At 48.8% G+C, this 17,384-nt stretch overlaps 1 protein-coding gene across 4 annotated transcripts in view; it reads left to right on the forward strand.

Moving 5' to 3' along the window:
- The window catches only part of HK2 (hexokinase 2), a 59,194-nt gene that overhangs the window by 40,265 nt on the left and 1,545 nt on the right, over positions 1-17,384 (forward strand). For 2 of the 4 annotated variants that reach the window (XM_029937675.1, XM_029937674.1), the window contains 12 exons: positions 643-742; positions 1,056-1,239; positions 4,317-4,472; positions 5,695-5,928; positions 7,215-7,519; positions 8,888-9,036; positions 9,272-9,391; positions 12,688-12,783; positions 13,194-13,293; positions 13,390-13,573; positions 14,839-14,994; positions 16,178-16,411. In XM_029937675.1, the coding sequence (XP_029793535.1) occupies positions 643-742; positions 1,056-1,239; positions 4,317-4,472; positions 5,695-5,928; positions 7,215-7,519; positions 8,888-9,036; positions 9,272-9,391; positions 12,688-12,783; positions 13,194-13,293; positions 13,390-13,573; positions 14,839-14,994; positions 16,178-16,411 (2,018 nt within the window). The remainder of the gene's footprint in view (positions 1-642; positions 743-1,055; positions 1,240-4,316; positions 4,473-5,694; positions 5,929-7,214; positions 7,520-8,887; positions 9,037-9,271; positions 9,392-12,687; positions 12,784-13,193; positions 13,294-13,389; positions 13,574-14,838; positions 14,995-16,177; positions 16,412-17,384) is intronic. The other 2 variants (XM_029937676.1, XM_029937677.1) reach the window with 2 other exon arrangements.

Here is a 17,384-nt window from a genome sequence, read left to right on the forward strand (position 1 = left end):
TAGGTTTACCTAATAAGATTTAAATTTTTTTCCAGTTTGATTGAGATATAGTTGACATACAGCTAAATGTAAGACGTGCCTCATAATGATTTAGCATCCATATACTGCAAAATGATTACCACACTGATAATTTTGCAAATAATCAGATGCCTCTGGGATTATCATGGTGGATAAATAATAGCCTCAGTACAGGAAAAAACCCTGGCTTGAATATCATTTTCAAGTAAGAAGATTGGGATGATGTTAGCATCAGGATGGAATGGGGCAGAGAGAGAACAAGATCAAGATCTGGTCACGATGTTATGGGGAGGGAGGGAGAGAGAGAGACAAAAGAAGAAGAGAGAAGGAGAAGGGGACAACAATGACAAAGTGGGCTCTTGTGAGTGCAGTGGTGTCTGTAAACGAGACTGCAGGGCTGGTGGCCTGCCTGGTGAGGACAGGCAGGGTGGGGAGTGAGTTGCTGCTGTCAGACTGGATCTGGGCCCATTTCCCAACTCTAACCTTCTTGTGCTCCAAGTAAGGTTAGTATGGGGGCAGCCCTAATGCACTTGAGCTCTGTGTCTTGCTGCTCTTTATCTTCGTCTTCACAATTGTAACCTTTCTGTGATGGTGAAGGTCAGAGCCCCAATTTTATCCCTGTAGGACTTTGATATTGATATTGTGGCTGTGGTGAATGATACAGTTGGGACCATGATGACCTGTGGGTATGATGACCAGAATTGCGAGATTGGCCTCATTGTGGGTGAGTGAACACTGGGTGTGGGGGCTGGTGCTGTCCAGTTGGTGTGTGGGCTAGAAAGAGAGGAGGGCACCATGGACTGCATGATTCTTTGTAATTCATATTAGAAGAGAATGATACAGTCACTTCGGAGGGCTAAGCCAGGATTTGTGGGTTGGGGGTGGTTGGGAACTGGACCGTGTTGGGATACTTCAGGAGCCTGCACTGGGGAATCCCGACCATCCTAGGTGGTCTCAGGATGGTGGAGTAAGAAGGAAATGGGGGCTGGAGAGAGGCTGGTGTGGGTGGGTGCTGAGCAGTCCCTTGTTTTGGTCAGGCACGGGCAGCAATGCCTGCTACATGGAAGAGATGCGCCACATTGACATGGTGGAGGGTGACGAGGGGCGGATGTGCATCAATATGGAGTGGGGGGCCTTTGGAGACGACGGCACACTCGATGACTTCCGCACTGAGTTTGATCAGGAGATCGACATGGGTTCCCTGAACCCTGGGAAGCAACTGTGAGCAGCAACCCCTGTGTGCGGCTGGCTTGTGGGGGTGGGCTCGGGAGCTGAGGTGGGGTTGGCCAGGGCTGGGGTGGAGGAGGGTTCTTACTTTTGCTTGATAGTCTTATATCCCCAAAAGTTTGCCGGGGCAGCCACTGGTTATGGGAATGGTGTGCTTGTCACAAGCATTGTGACTATAAATTACTGAGAGGGCTCTGAAAAAGATAAAACAAGTGGACAAACCAGATTGTAGGTAATAATTTTGCTATGTCCTTCAGAGCAGTCGTTTTAGAAGGTTATTTTTCTTTTTAATGTTTTATTTATTTTTGAGAGAGAGAGAGAGACAGCGTGAGTGGGGGAGGGTCAGAGAGAGAGAGGGAGACATAGAATCTGAAAGACAGGCTCCAGGCTCTGAGCTAGCTGTCAGCACAGAGCCTGACGCATGGCTGGAACCCACAAACCGTGAGATCATGACCTGAGCCGAAGCTCAACCCACTGTGCCACCCAGGCGCCCCTAGAACGTTATTTTTTAAGTGTTGGCCCTGCTCTTTCTGCTGCCTTCAATTTGTAAGTTGTCCATAGAAACAGTCTGTGAGCCACTGAAGAAAAGTCATGTTGAGGTGGCCAAGGGGAGGGTCTCTGAATGCTCTTCTCATAGCTCCCACCTTGGCCATTGCCCAGAGGAGGAGGCCAGACATTTTCCTCCTCAACACCAGCTGAGGCTCTGACTTGGACATTTGGTAGAGCTGCCTGTGAGCTGAGCTGGGCCCTACGGAGACCCAAGTCCTTCGGTCCCAGCTTTAGGTAAACCCAAAGCCTGTGAAAAGCCCACTAAGGAGCCTCCTTGGCCGCTTCCCTGGACCTGTGGCCCAGCAGGGGTTCTTGGGTGGACAGACCAGGAGGGCCTCAAACATTTTGCACCCTGAGTGGTATACTCTCCAGTCTGGCTAGACTTAATTTTTAGTTTCTTTTGACTGTTACAAAACATTATTTAGCTTTCATTATTACTCCAACATTGGCCCAATATCCGTCCTCTATTAAGGATCTTGAAACAGGGATTGCTGTAAGCTCTAAAGGCAATTACAAAATGTTTTGAGAAATTCAGGCCTCCTCTGGTCTATGCTATGTTGCCATGACTATTGCAGGAAAGCTACTGGCATAGATCTCTGCTTGGGGAGGAAAGCCCAATTCTATAAGCCAGCTTGGCAACAGGGACCCTTTTTCTTTATAGGGACAGGCCTTCCTCAAAGCATGGTTTATTTAAGTCACAAGCTTCTCCCATATATCCAAGCATGAGTCCACTTACTTGTAATTTTCATAGGCACACACTGGCTGTGTCTGTTGTGGCTGGTGAAAATGTATGGACTGAAAAGTCATTCACTCAATGTCTGCCTCCAAGAATGAGGCACACCCTAGCCATTCTGAGGAGCCATATGCCATTTAAAGTATCAGAAGACAGAATTGCCAGCCTGTCCTTGGGAACACACCACTGGATCAGCCTTAGACAAATCAAAGGCTGGGCTAACATACCAGAGTGTCAGCCGTGGTAGACCTGACTTTAGCTATGTAGGGCTTTGGGCTCCAGTAGGAACTTTTCTCACTCTTTATAAGTGCTTCTAAACAAATATTTTTTTTCTTTTTTTTTAAAGTTTATTTATTTATTTTTGAAAGAGAGAGAGAGAGAGAGAGAGAGAGAGAGAGAGAGAGAGAGAAGAGTGCACAAGCAGGGGAGGGGCAGAAAGAGAGGGAGACACAGAATCCAATGCAGGCTTCAGGCTCCAAGCTGTCAGATCAGAGCCTGACGCAGGGCTCGAACTCTCCAACCATGAGATTATGACCTGAGCTGAAGTTGGATGCTTAACCGACTGAGCCATCCAGGTGTCCTTAAACAAATATTTTTCTAAATGTTGACTGAAACAAAGTGTCTTTTAAAAAGCTAGAGTGAAGGCTTTTATAAATCACTCACACTTCCAAGCCCCACTTGACCCCTCCCCTATCTCCCATAGAGCTAGCTATTTTGGAAAAGGTGTCGAAGCAGACAGACACAGAGTTCCTTACTGTTAGAGCCAGGCTCCCTCACCAGGAAGCATGCCTGTGTTGGTGCTTGAACCCTCTGCTCAAGCAATGTCGCAAGCTCTGCACTTAGCTCCAGTTCTGCCACACACACCTTGACCTGGGTCTTCAGCCAGTCACTTCCTGAGGGCCGGGCTCCCTCTCTTGTAGGTTGTACCAGGTGACTTCAGAGTCCCTTCCACACTCTTGCTCTGGGTTTCCTCACTAAAGCTCAGCCTAGTCAGCGTCCACTGGTCCTGGGGACCACCACTCTGGACCCAAGATCTTTAGATGCCAAGAAAGGGCCTTCTTTGCCACAAAGAATGGCAAAGCTTCAGTTTCTCCTATCACACAATTTGAGCCAGAAAGACTGGCTTATGAAGAAAACAGCATCACCTAGTGTTGAAAAAATAAATGAGCCAGTTGCTCGGGGGTGAGCCTCTGCCTTTCTGAAACATGCCTTTATCTGGTCCCCTCCCTGCTCAGAAACTTCCAAAATGTCCCACTCCCAGATTCCCACGACCATCTGACATTTAAACCTCCTCATCTGTTTCAACCTGCCCATCACCCCAATGCCGGGGTTTGGGGTTGTTTTCTAGAAATCCACAAATGATCTTGCAGAGGGAGGACAGTGTGAGATGATGAGTTGCTGGCCCTGTACCCTTGATTTAATCATATTGACCTTTGTTCCCTCTTGTATATAAATATTGAGGTTCTATATAAGGTTTCATCTTAGAAAAGTATTTCCTGGCTAGAGAAAAAAAATTTACAGTCACTTTTATTGCAAGTAACTTACTTGACCTAAAATTCAGGCTGCTCTAGAATATGTTGCTCATCCCCTGGATGTTTATAGTTTGGCTGCTAGAGGCCCTTTTCCTCCATACTTCAAGTCCTGCCAGTAAATGGCCCAGGTGCCCCAGATCCTGCAGCTTCCCTCAAGCTATCACCTGTCGGCACATCTTACTTCTAGCAGCACCACACAAGTTAACACGTCATTGTGCATCCGCTTACATGTATTTATTGTCTGTATCTCCCTGCAGATTTGAGAAGATGATCAGTGGGATGTACATGGGTGAACTGGTGAGACTCATCCTGGTGAAGATGGCCAAGGAGGAGCTGCTTTTCGGGGGGACGCTCAGCCCAGGGCTCCTTGCCACTGGCCAGTTTGAGACCAAAGACGTTTCAGATATTGAAGGGTAAGCTTCCTGGTCCCTCTCTCTCTGTTCACTGGATCCCCAGAAGTGTAGACAGGCTGTTGGGGAATGAGGAAGGGTCACTGGCCCTTGACTCTTCAGATTTGGACAGTAGGAGGGTTTGCCCAACATGGGCCATGGTGAGCCTGTGGCTTGACTTCACTTTCCAGATGGTCTCCACTCGTGTGCACTACCTAAGTGGCTCATGGTGCTGCGAGGGTGGGGGTCGGGCTGAGCTGAATGCTGGGGGCTTGCAGAGAGCCCCCATTGGTTCATATGCATCTACTTTCTTTCCCTTCTGAAGCTCTGACTTAATTTCTTTGTTGGTGATTCTCCAAAAAGGCTCTATCTTGACCCCTTCTTCATAACAGAAAGATGGGTCCCTTTATGGCCCTAAAATTACCCATTTGGTTCCAATAGGTAGAACTGAGGCCTGCATTTCCCAGAGTGGCATGGGTGGGAGGGAGGATGGCCTGATTTTTGTTTTTCAGTTGACAGTGTCCAAAGAGTTGGGCCTAGTTTCCCGTTCTTGAGATTTCCACTTGTTTCTTGAGATGGCCCTGTTGTTTCAGGGACCACCTGGTGGAGAGGAGGGGATTTGGGTGCTAAAGGGAACAGTGAATGTTTTCTGTAACTTCGGATGGAAACTCTTGAGGGGATTGTGCCTGCTTGTTAAACCCTAAGGGGCTGGAAGGATGCATACTTGTGAGGCCCTTAGTTCCCCTGATGAGAGCGCTGCGCTCACTGGCGCAGACTCCGGCACAGTCTCTAGCACAGGTTAGAGCAGTGCCTGCTCCCTCGTGAAAGGCAGTGAGCTGGCTGCTTCACAGAGAGAGAATGGGGTGGGCTTCACAGTGGGACACTATTCCTTCTACCTCTGGATAAGCAAACATAGCACGTGTTCACACACACACACACAACCTTGATGTGTGAAGCCATGAGAGCAGGGCCTTGTCCTTACATAGTATACCCGTAAAAAATATTAGTTTTTCTCAGTGGAGAAAAAGGGGCCCCTAAGGAGTGTGTGTGTGTGTGTGTGTGTGTGTGTGTGTGTGTGTGTGTGTGAGATGAGCCTCATGTTGACTTTTGTGGTTTCCTCTTGCTCTACCCCCCCTGGGAGATGATATTTGCTGAAGCTGAGCGGTTTCCTTGTCAGCTGTCAACCCCCTCCCACTGGCCACAGTGGGTTGGACACAGGCCCACACACTGTCTTTCTGTTTCCCAGGGAGAAGGATGGCATCCGGAAGGCCCGCGAGGTGCTAGTGCGGCTGGGCATAGACCCGACACAGGAGGACTGCGTGGCCACTCACCGGGTGTGCCAGATCGTGTCCACACGCTCAGCCAGCCTGTGTGCAGCCACCCTGGCGGCCGTGCTGCGGCGCCTCAAGGAGAACAAGGGCGGGGAGCGGCTGCGTTCCACCATTGGGGTTGATGGCTCTGTCTACAAGAAGCACCCTCAGTGAGTCAGCGTGCCAGGACCCATAGTGACGGGGCCCCCAGAGCACTTGGGGATGCTTGACAGGCCTGAGAGAGACCCTGGTGACTGCCCAGCCCACTCTGGTTTGCATTCTGGCATGGTGGGGATGGACCATGCGGTTGAGGAGCTCTGTAGAATAAGCTCTCAGCTGGGCATGTGAGGGTCAGGAAGGTGTGTCCCTGGCAGGGATGGAGGTGATTTCTGAGTGCTCTCGATGACTGCAGCTCTATCCAGGGCTTTCCTGGCCGGGGTGAGGGTAGGATAGGGTTGGGGGGGCCCTTTCTGCCACCCTTCAGTTTAGGAGTTAGGGTTTCTCTGTACTTGTTTCTTTGACTCTCTCATGATTCTGGGTGGACTCTGCAGGTGCTGTGTCTTCTGCCGGAGGACCTCCTAGTTCAGCCTCTCTGGCTGATCTGGGTATTGAATTAATCCTGCCCTTCCCTCCATGTGTGGATCCCTTGGGTACAAAATATTCAAATTTCATTTGGGACCTGGCCATCTCTCTATTGTGTTTACTCATTATCTACTCGTTTTTGCCTAATAGGAGCACCAGTTCAATGGGCCTTCATTAACTGAATCAGTTGATGCAGGAGGTGTCAGCCCTAGCATTACCTGGTCTTCTAGTCTAGCACTTCAAAGACTAAGTGCACGTGAATCACCTGGGGATCTTGTTAAGATGCAGATCCTGATTTGGACGGGTTCAGCCCAAGACCCTGTATTTTAGCCCCCAGTGGTGTTGTTGCCCACAGACTACATGTGGAGCAGTGAGTCCCCAGAGACCGTGGCTCAGCCACCACCTGAGGATTTCCTGGTGAACATATCTGTTGTCTTTAGCTGTTAAGGCACTTTTGGAATTGTTGGCAGAAATTGGCCAAAGAGAGATTTAAGTCTGTTTTGGGTCTTCCCCAGGCAGTGTCTAATGAAATAGCACTGAAACACAAATAGTAGTTAGTGCCAGAATCCCCTGAGTCTGAGGCTGATGCATTGGGCAGAGGAGCTGGGGCCTGTGGGAAGAGGAGGTCTTACTTGCGGTGATTGTGTGCACTGGGTAGTGACTTCCTACAACAGTCCTTCCCTCCACCCAGCCAGCATGATCACAGCTGCATAGCTGAGCTTTAATTAACACAGAGATGACCCTGACCTGAGAGAGTGGGGAGAGGACGATCCGGGTGGCATCTGCTCCTGCCTTTGAGCTGAGGTGGTGAGCCCTTTGCACCATTGACCCTAACCGTGTACACCCATGTCTTACCCCATCTTGGTGACTACAGTTTCGCCAAGCGTCTTCACAAGGCGGTGCGGCGCCTGGTGCCCGACTGCGACGTCCGCTTCCTGCGTTCTGAGGATGGCAGTGGCAAGGGGGCAGCCATGGTGACGGCAGTGGCCTACCGGCTGGCTGACCAACACCGAGCCCGCCAGAATACCCTGGAGTCTCTGAAGCTGAGCCGCGAGCAGCTGCTGGAGGTCAAGAGGAGGATGAAGGTAGAAATGGAGCGAGGTCTGAGCAAGGAGACCCACGCCATTGCCTCCGTCAAGATGCTGCCCACCTACGTGTGTGCCACCCCTGATGGCACAGGTATGCAGCAGGCTGCTCTCTAGCTCGTGGTGCCTGTTTCATGGGCCTGTTTCATGGTGTTGATGCCCCAGGTGGACTCCCTTGGCCTTGGCATTGGATATTTGGACCAGAACATGTTTCTTCAGCTCTAGTCCTAGGAAATTCTAGTGTTCAATAAACTCAGCCAAGGCATTTCCCTGCTACAAACTAAAGTAATAATGATAAATGCTTACCAAATGCCTACTATGTGTCAAGCACTTCTGTAAGCTTTTTACATGTATGAGTTTAATTTTTGACTGTCAACGGCAATTAGTAATTAATTTTGTTAACAAACTAATATGTTCACCACAAAACAGAGACACAGAGAAGTTACGAAACCTGCCCAAGTTTGCACAGCTAGAAAATGGCAGAGCTGGGATGCAAACCCAGGAGTTTTTGGTTCCAGGGCCAGTTCTTATATGCCCTAGGTCAGGAGTCAGCAAACCAAGACCCATGAGCTACATCTGGCCCACCGCCCATTTATTAATGTTTTATATTAATAAATATAAAAATATAAAAGTTTTCCTAATACACAGCCATGCCCATTTGTCCACATATTGTTTATGGCCACTCTGCACCACCATGACAAAGTTGTGTAGTTGCAGGAGGGACTGTGGCTCAGAAGGCCTGAAATGTTTACTGCCCAGCCCTTTAGAGAAAAAGATTGCTGACCCTCGGGTTAGGTCTTGCACATGAAGAAATGGCAGTCTTTTCCTAATTCGAGAGAACTGATGTTGAGCAAGCCAGCAGAGCAGTTGGTACAGGTTCCAGGGTAGAGACTGAGCCTTAGTCCCTGCTCTACCCTCTTCTGTCTGTGTGGGCCTGAGTTAGTGACTCAGCCTAGCTCAGCCAGGTCTCCCTCCTCCATGGGAGGGAAATGCAGTGCCTCCTTCTCATGGCTGCCTGAGGGTTGTATGAGGAGTGTGTTTGAGGCACGTAGCACCTTGTGATTGCCAACAAAGGAGGATTTTCTCATGTAAAAAGATTTCCCTTCAGTTTCCTTTAAAGAGTTGAACTCTGCTATTTTGAAGCTAACATAAGGTGGCCTTTGATTTAGCACAAATTATATGTTTGGATATTTTTGAGTGTACCGTGTCACAATTTCTGGTATTTTGCAGAGTCCATTGTGACTTCTGGGACCCGTCTGAACTCTTCGGAGAACCATTATGGAGACAGCAGGGCTCTGGTCCCAGGGGTCTTACTTTTCTTTCCTGTTAGGTGGAGCACACAGTCCATCACCCCTGAGGGGGTTAAAGGGCAGCTGGGAGAGCTCCCCATTAGGGAAAAGTGCTTTAGACCATCACCTTCTGCTGTGCCCCAGAGCATCATCTTCCTGGGTTTATTTTGCAGAGAAAGGTGACTTCCTGGCCTTGGACCTTGGGGGTACCAATTTCCGGGTCCTGCTGGTGCGCGTGAGGAATGGGAAGAGGCGTGGAGTGGAGATGCACAACAAGATCTACTCTATCCCACAGGAGGTCATGCATGGCACAGGGGACGAGGTGAGGCAAGGTGGCACATCTGGGAGGGGACCCCAGCAGACTTTGACTTCTTGCCCAGGAGGACTGTGCTTTTCCTGTTCAGCCATGGTCCCAGGGAAGGCCAGGCAGGCCGGGGCCCTGGCCTGGTCTTCACTCATGTTTGTGCCTGAGCTTGCATTTCTCCTCTGAGGGGATCTGTGGGGGGCAGCCTGGCCTGGCCAGGACCCCTCCCTCAGAGCCCATCTTCTTCCCGCAGCTCTTTGACCACATCGTCCAGTGCATCGCCGACTTCCTTGAGTACATGGGCATGAAGGGCGTGTCCCTGCCTCTGGGTTTCACCTTCTCCTTCCCCTGCCACCAGAACAGCCTGGATGAGGTAACAGCCTTCCTAGAGGGCTTGCCTGTGGGCTTTATTGACTCTTCACCAGCCAAAGTTTGGAGCAGGGGAGAAAGTTGAGCTGAGAGGAGGAAAAGAAGGGCATGAGTAAGCAGTTGTGATGAGGATGATAGGAATGATTCCGTTGGAACTGGTGGAGGTGAAGTAGGTAACAATCTTAGGGATGATGATGATGCTAATCAAATATTAACAATGATTTTTAAGTACTGTCTGCCAAGCACTGTGCTAGGTTGCCTAGGTACATTATCTTATTTAACCCTCATAGCAACTATGGAAGGTAGGTGTTTATAAGCTCATTTTGCAGAAAGGAAAACAAAGTCTATAGAGATGCCTAGAATCTTGCTCCAGATCAGAAGGCTTGGGAGTAGCCAAGTCAAGATTTGAATTCCGGCTTCCTGATACTGAACCCATGTTTTCAGTGATGCTCACCTGCTCCCAAGGCCTGTTTTGGGCTTGGGACATTTCCATTTCTCTCCTGTTGTTTAGATGCCCTGGGGCTTCTCTAGTCTTAGCTTTACTTTTCATTCCCTTTCAGTTTGCCATGCAGGCATGAAGCAGGTGAGCAAAGAGCTGGTGCCCTCGGATATTCTGGACATAGTGTGTTGAGAATGTAGGAGAGCAGCGTTGGTCGTGCTTAGGCTTGTTTCAGGTTGATAATATACATATTAGATGTTAGAGTACTATTGTCTAAGCAGTCGTTCCTCTGTCTCAGTTGGTCTTCTAGGAGCTTACATGCATGTTTACGAATGGTAGACAGAGTGGTCAGGGTACAAAAGGCATGGTTCCTACTTTAGATGCTTACAAACAAACTGCGATGTAAGCAAGCTCAGGAAGGCATGAGCTTGGAATGTGGTGCTACTGGGGCCCTGAAGCCCCAGGGATGCGCAGTGTGATGTTATCCGAGCACATGCCTGGAAGCATGAAAAACACTCAGACCATCTTCCACGTCCAAAGCATGAGTTGATGGGGAAGAAAGACAGGCAGGCCTGGCAGTGTGGAGGAGGGCGGCATGTAGGTGGGGAATGTCACAGGTGCAGGGAGGCTGGCCCAGTAGGGAAGAAAGGCCAGCATTTCCCACAGGATCCCTGGAACAGCAACCCTCATGTTGCTCTGCTGAGTTTCGTGAATGCTTCCTCCTGCTCCCCACTGAGTTAAACTCGTCATGTGCACCAGTCTAGTAAAGGTCTTAGGATGTCCTGCCATAAAAAACCTTGCCTCGTTCAGTATTTCCCAACGTGTGTCACCATTTGTCCAGTGGTAGTGGTGCAGCGTTGCTTTTTGCTTTTCTGTTCCTTTACAGTTTTATTGAGATGCACGCTGTATAAGTTTGAGGTGTACAGCACAGTGAAATGATCGCCACAAATAAGTTTCCATCTGTCATCTCCTATAGAAACAAAAAAAGAAAAAGAATAAAAGTGTTTTTATTCCTTATGATGAGAACTCTTAGGATCTCCTTGTAACTTTCAGATACACCATACGGCAGTGCTTGCTGTAGCCGTCATGATGTTCATTCCATCCTGAGTACTCACTTACCCTGACGCTGCAGGCTTATACCGATTCCCTCTCCCCAGGTTTTCTAATTCCTTTGTCTTTCCCATTATGTTTCTCAGTGTCAGTGCACCAGGTTTTCAAAGGCTTCTCCATTTACATCAGTTTACCATAGGGAATTACCCAATGTGCAGATAAATATTTACGTGATTCTTAATGAAACATTACTTATGAAAACATTAGAAACTAACCTAATTGTTCAACAGTTGGGAAATAGTTGGAAAAAAATGGGTGGTAAGACTAACAACATTTTTTTAAGAAAAAGATAATCTCTATAATATAGAAACCCACAAAAAATACAATTCATTGGAAGATGAGAACATAGGACTCCAGGGTGTATGCTTCCAGGATCTTCCTGCTGAAGACACGCCTCACTTTTCATGCCAACATGTATCTGTCTTTAAGGATTATCAGGTGGCCCAAGAACATGTTCACTGTTCCTATATGCATTGTAAGATTCCAGGTCATTGTATTCGATTTCATTCTATATATTCTAAGTTTTGTAGGGAGCCTGTGTTCAGTCTAGCACTGTGAAAATTAAGAGGAGATCAAGCAGAAGCTGGGTTTTTCTCTGTTGTTCAATCTGTCTATAAGCCAGGTTCTGCTCTGATTGTCTTGTTGAGTGGAAACCAGCAGGTGCTGAGGCCCAGAGGCCGCGAGCTGCCTTGACTGCCTGGTGGCCTTGGGCAAGTCTCCCCAACTGCACCGGCCTCTGCGTGTCTTATTATTAAGGACCACCTGAAACAATGTTATTTGATCATTCTGTAAACTTGAAAGTGCTAAATACACAATTTCATTAGAAATTTGAAGCTAATTTGTAGGCAAGACAGTTAGGTGGAGATGAACATCCAGTTGTTTGGATGTAGGTATGTAAGCCAAGACACTGCTGGGATTGTGTCTTGTTTTTCCAAATCTCCTGGAATCTGAACACAGTATGACGCATTCAGGTTGACTTGTGATTCTGAACTCCTGGGCTGTGAAATGCCAACCTGGGGTGAGGCTGAGCCAGGCCTGGAGAAACCATGAAAGTGGGTGGGTAGTCCTTGATGCTGTTTCCCGATGGGCTCTAGCATCAAAGAGGAAACCAGGGGACAATACCTGAAACAGTTCTCCCACATGTAAAATTATCATGTGTCTGTTTCCTGTGACAGCCACATTAGAGAGGAGTGGCTTATGGGGGACTCTGAGGAGTCTTGAGTGCTTCCCTCACTGGGCTGGTGTAAAGTCTAGCTGTCACCCCACTATGGGCAGGACACTTGTTCACACCATACTGGAATTTGACAACGAAGAGACAGACTCTGATCCTTCTGATGTGAATATAGGATAGATAGGACAGGGCAAACTGCTTTTTCCAGCAAAAGAAACACGTGTACAGGACTTAGCTCCCCAGCAGGGGCAGTGATTGGTGCTCAGGGGCCCAGGGAGTCGGCCAGCCTAGGGGTGAGTCCTGCTCTTCTCCCCCAAGCTGCAGGCCTTGGGCAAGTTACTCCAGAGCCTCAATTACCTAGGAAATGGGCACAATAATAACTATATCACCAGTTTGCTCCGAGGATTAAACAATGGAACACATGCATAGGAGGCACTCAGTCATTTGTAGGAGGGATGATTGGTCATTAAAGGGAATCTGTACTTCCTGGTGAGGTTGGGAATTAGAGGCACAGCTGGGCCCCAGGAACGGCACTGTAGCCCTCCTGCTATCCTCATCTGTGCTCCTATGTGACTTTCAGAGTATCCTCCTCAAGTGGACTAAAGGCTTCAAGGCATCGGGCTGCGAGGGAGAGGATGTGGTCACCCTGCTGAAGGAAGCCATCCACCGGCGAGAGGTGGGAGAGGCATGGCACGAGGCCTGGAATGACCCGTGTTCAGAAAGTGGGGAAGTGTTGGGTGAGGTTAGGATGAGAATTAGCGTGGTCCTTCAGTGGTGACTGAGTGTCCGCTGCATGTCGAGCCCTGCTCTTGGTACTGGGGATTCAGGAATGACCACAACAAACTCGTACTATAAACAAACCCATGAGCTCATGTCAGGTCCGTAGAGCTGTGAGGAGACATGAAGTCGGGTGAGGACAGAGTGAGTGGGCCAGAGAAGGGCTCTCTTAAATAGCACAACCGGGGAAGGTCTCTGAGGAGGTGACATTTGAACAAAAAGTGAGAATGACCCGGGCTGTATCAAATACACAGTCTGAAAGAACATGTGGTTCTTTGGTGGACCGGAGATCTGCTTTTGCCCTCTCAGGAATTTGACCTGGACGTGGTCGCCGTGGTGAATGACACAGTCGGGACGATGATGACCTGTGGCTATGAAGATCCTCACTGTGAAATTGGCCTCATCGTTGGTAAGGACCCAGCAGTCCTCCTGCCTTGTGACCCATGGCCCTGGGTGGGTGTGGGGATGGTGTGGAGTGAGGCCCTGATGTGTTTGTGATTGGCAGGCACAGGCAGCAACGCCTGCTACATGGAGGAGATGCGGAACGTGGAGCTGGTGGAGGGGGAGGAGGGCCGGATGTGTGTCAACATGGAATGGGGGGCTTTCGGGGACAACGGGTGCCTGGATGACTTACGCACGGAATTTGATGTGGCTGTGGATGAGCTTTCCCTCAACCCTGGCAAACAGAGGTAGGTACCCCAGTGCCTGCAGGTCCTGGTACGTGTACCCCAAAACTGCATCATAGTGAGTGGTCCGATCCTCTGCAAGAGCAAATCCCAGGACACCTGTTTCTGAGATGTCAGTAGAGGAAATTTCCTTGGCAAGGGTTTCCTATCAGATAACATCCGGGACGTTCTCCCAGTTGGACTCTGACACCTTCAAAATCCAGTTGGGAAAACAAATCACAGCAGTTGTGTTTTGAGGAGCATTTCTTATAGGGAACTAGTGACACAGGTTTTAGAAGGATGAAAAGATGTAAAGGGGACACTGGGGAACACAGAACTAGGAAATGTCAGAAGCAGACTTCCTACCACCGCTTGTGAAAATAGGAAGGGGTGGTGTTAAGACCTAGATCCAGAGCTGTGGGGAAAGACTGTTGAGCCATCTGCTAATAGTAAAGAAGCTGGTGTGACCCAGAGGGGACAGGAAGCAAACAGGAACATATCTCTTTCTCCTCCTCCATGCATTTATTCGTAGCATCGTCTATAGTCAGAATGGACAAGGGGCAGCTACAGCCTCACACAGCTGAGGGGGAGGGGCTCTGAGCTGCAAGCACACTTCACATTGGGAAGATGTTGTATATAGTGCTTCCTAAATGGATTAATCAGGGATCATAGTTCTACAGAACATACTTTTGTCAAGAGTACAAGTCACAGACGAAAATGCCTCTAGTGGCCAGATAAATGTCATTAATGAAAGAAAAGGTGCGACAAGATGGAGTAGGGATGGGGGTCTTGGTTGCAACTGGGGGCCTCAGCTTTTTTAAAGGCACTATGCAGGCCCAAAAGGCCCTTAAGCCACTGAGCTGTCACATCAGTTCTGGAGGCTGAGGCAGGGCGTCTCCAGTTGGTACTCAAGTAAAGTGATAATGATTAGTTTGGAGAGAAAACATGCTGAATGTCTGATGAAGTTAAGGATTAAGAGTCAGCATCCTTCCATTTTCCTGGAGATGGGGTTTGAGTGTGTTTTCCTCCTCAGAGTTGGGAGTACACATTAGAAGGTGGATGAGCCCAGAAGATGGGGATGATCCCAGGGAACCCCATGGACTTCTGGCAGTGGAGTCAGTTTTGCTAAAGGCTGTGACTTGGGTGTGCAGACACAAGGAATCCTGCCCCAGTGAATCAAATAGCACTACCTTTCCCACCAAGGGGAACCATTGCATGCCCTCTACTTTCTAATGTGCTGAGCATTTCACCTTCCTGCTTGACCTCCATGAACATTATCTGCATTGCAGGTTTGAGAAAATGATCAGTGGCATGTACTTGGGCGAGATTGTCCGTAACATCCTCATCGATTTCACCAAGCGTGGGCTGCTCTTCCGTGGCCGCATCTCAGAGCGGCTCAAGACAAGAGGAATCTTTGAAACCAAGTTCCTGTCTCAGATCGAGAGGTGAGAATTTAGGGCCTGGGGTAGGGTGAGACCATATCCTCCTCCTCATGGACAGTCAAGTTGAAGGATTTCCATGGCTCCAATTAGATTGCGGTATGGCTTATGTAAAGGTCAGTTTAGTAGCAAACACATTCATTATCTATAGTGTTTACTTAAAGTTATGGATAGTTGGCATTTTAAGGGGAAACGTATAACATTCTCATGAAAAATCCTGCTAAGCTGCCATGAGGCACCCCACCCCCCATGCAAAGTAATATGGTTGGAGTTTAACTATCAAAGGTGGAAAGATACCTGCTCACCGGATATAATAGGAAGATAGCCTATTAAAGTGCTTGCACCCGGCAGGAGGGTGCATCTTAACTGCTGCTGTGGTAATAAGGCAGCCAGGATTGAGTGAAGGTTGGCGTGCTAGGCATTGCAGAAGAAATCTGCCATGTGGTGGCTCATTAAAGCAAAACCCGCTTCCTCCTGTCTAATGGCAGCAAAGTCTGTTCCAAATTACAACAGTGAGTTTCAGGGTCCTTCAAAAATTAATGCTGTGAATTACAGTCAGGTGTATAGGAGAACAGGAACTGGATGACCGGCCAGAGTGGGGCCCCAGGGCATCTGCACCAGTAAATAGAAAGAATATGTTCTAGTGTGCATGTCTGTCTGTGTGCAGGAAGCTGATTCCAGGGTTCTAAAATATATAATATTTATTTTCTTACAACTGTATTTACATTCATTTCCTGAGTAGTGCACGAGCAGCCATCCGAGCTCCCCGGGTGGGGGAGCAGAGAGAATAGGGGTCTCTGCTAGCAGGTGATGCTTATCCTGCTGACCTGTGAACAGCAATGAGAAAATGGATATGAAAGAGCTGAACATGCCAGCCACAAGCACTGTCAGTGTCTTTATTCTTTCCAAATAAGTGGAATATGTAGATGGTGACTTTACTTTTTTCTTGAGTTCTACGGTAGCAGTGCCCTGCCTCGCCTGGGCAACCTGAAACAGGAGCCCGTTTCTTTGTGCTCCCGTCACACTCAGGAGGGCTCCATGTGGTCCAGTGGGATGAGCATGGGCTCCTGAACTGAGTTCGAGAACAGGATCCATCTCTCAGGGGGCTCCCACATGACCCGTCCCCCCTCGTGTATGTGACTGACCACTCCCTGTCTGTGTCCCCCTTCCCCCTCTCTTTCCCTCCCAGTGACTGCCTAGCCCTGCTGCAGGTTCGCGCCATCCTGCACCACCTGGGGCTCGAGAGCACCTGTGATGACAGCATCATCGTCAAAGAGGTGTGCACGGTGGTGGCACGACGGGCGGCCCAGCTCTGTGGTGCAGGCATGGCTGCCGTGGTGGACAAAATACGAGAAAACCGTGGGCTGGACGCCCTCAAAGTGACAGTGGGCGTGGATGGGACCCTCTACAAACTACATCCTCAGTGAGTGCCTGAGCGCCACTCTCCCTGTACATCTTTCTTTCTCCATCTGTTCTTTCCTTGCTTTCCCTTCCTCTCTCTTCATATTTTCTAGCAAACCACCTGACATTCCAAGTGAGCTTATATAATATATACGCATGCCTTCCTTTAAAGGTTAAGAATCAGAAGTAGGGCTGTGTTTTACCACCCAGCTTGGAAGACTCAGAGGCTTATACCCCTGTCCCCTACAGAGGAAGGTCCTCTGGTGACTTAGTCCCATGCTTCCCTTCCCTGCAAAGCTGTGTATGCATCGCCGTGGTTCCATTTTACTTAATTTTGAACCTGCCATCAGGGGAGTCCAGTTCTTTCATGACTGGCTTTCCCCACACAGCATTCACAGCTTTGAGACACATCCACATTGAAGTCTGCAAATGCAGTTCATTAATTTTCAGGGCTGCATAGCATACCTTTGAATGAGAACACTCTAGTTTATTGTCCTGCTAATGGATATTGGGTTATTTCTAGATTTTTGTCTGTTACAAATACTGCTCCTGTGAACATTCTAGGAAATGTGTGGGAACTCTGGAGCGAGATATTTTCTGCAGTCTGGCGTGGGGGCTGGTAGATTATAGCCATGACTGTTTCTGTAAACAGGAGCCAGGCCCACTCATGTATGTGTTGTCTCTGGATGCTTTCACTGTACAGGGGCAGAGAAGCTGCCACAAAGCTGAAAGTGTGTCTACTGTCTGGCCCTTCAAAAAAAAATTTTTTTTTTAATTTTAGAGAGACAGAAAGAGAGCACACGTGTATAAGTGTGGGGGAGGGGCCGAGGGAGAGAGAGAATCTCAAACAGGGTACACACTCCGTGCAGAGCCCTTGGCGGGGCGCGATCTCAGGACCCCGGGATCATGATCTGAGCTAAAATCATGAGTCCAGACGCTCAAATGACTGAGCTACTCAGGCGTTCCTGTCTGGCCATTTATATAAAGCGTATCCC

This window comes from Suricata suricatta, chromosome 4 (genome assembly GCF_006229205.1).
Source record: "Suricata suricatta isolate VVHF042 chromosome 4, meerkat_22Aug2017_6uvM2_HiC, whole genome shotgun sequence".
NCBI lineage: Eukaryota > Metazoa > Chordata > Mammalia > Carnivora > Herpestidae > Suricata > Suricata suricatta.